Source organism: Merops nubicus, unplaced genomic scaffold (genome assembly GCF_000691845.1).
Source record: "Merops nubicus isolate BGI_N331 unplaced genomic scaffold, ASM69184v1 scaffold9656, whole genome shotgun sequence".
In the NCBI taxonomy this organism is placed as follows: Eukaryota; Metazoa; Chordata; class Aves; order Coraciiformes; family Meropidae; genus Merops; species Merops nubicus.
The window spans coordinates 26,599-27,138 of NW_008612905.1; the positions used below are offsets into that span (position 1 = coordinate 26,599).

At 40.0% G+C, this 540-nt stretch overlaps 1 protein-coding gene across 1 annotated transcript in view; it reads right to left on the reverse strand.

Annotated features, from left to right (window-relative positions):
* The window catches only part of LOC103774311 (tyrosine-protein phosphatase non-receptor type 21-like), a 5,878-nt gene that overhangs the window by 2,793 nt on the left and 2,545 nt on the right, over positions 1 to 540 (reverse strand). Inside the window, exon 2 of the mRNA XM_008941703.1 lies at positions 139 to 360. Within this exon, the coding sequence (XP_008939951.1) occupies positions 139 to 360 (222 nt within the window). The remainder of the gene's footprint in view (positions 1 to 138; positions 361 to 540) is intronic.

Below are 540 nucleotides of genomic sequence, written 5' to 3' on the forward strand. Positions count from 1 at the left end.
GGGGGGGGGGGGGGGAGTGTGGTGGCACAGGGAGGAGATATGAAGGGATTCTCACCAATCTAATCAAAACTGATAACTAAATCCATTTTTAGTTACCACACGAATTGGAAAATAATTCTCCAAAAGTATTTCTCTCACCTTGATATGGGATGCATTGATGTAACCCGTGTTATTTTCTTTGGTTGGGACTAGCTCTACTCTGGTATCATCATAAGGAAGGACGTCCTGGAACCGGTTTCTTTCAGCATTTTCAGGAAGCTGAGCTATTGAGCACTCACCATCTAGGAGTCTTTTTTTCTGAATGCGCTCATATTCAGTAAATACCATCCCCTGCTCTAACCGTTGTTCCAGAATTTTACACTGAAAGACAGAACACAGATAACCATACAAGGTCACATTCTAAGGTCAGTTTCTTTTAACAGAGAATTCATGAAGGATATAATGTATGTATTTTCTTCTCCTGTATACTTTTTCAATGCTTTTCCAGCTACTACAGTTTTCACAAATACACCAGAATAAATAAGAAGCAACCCTAGCCAG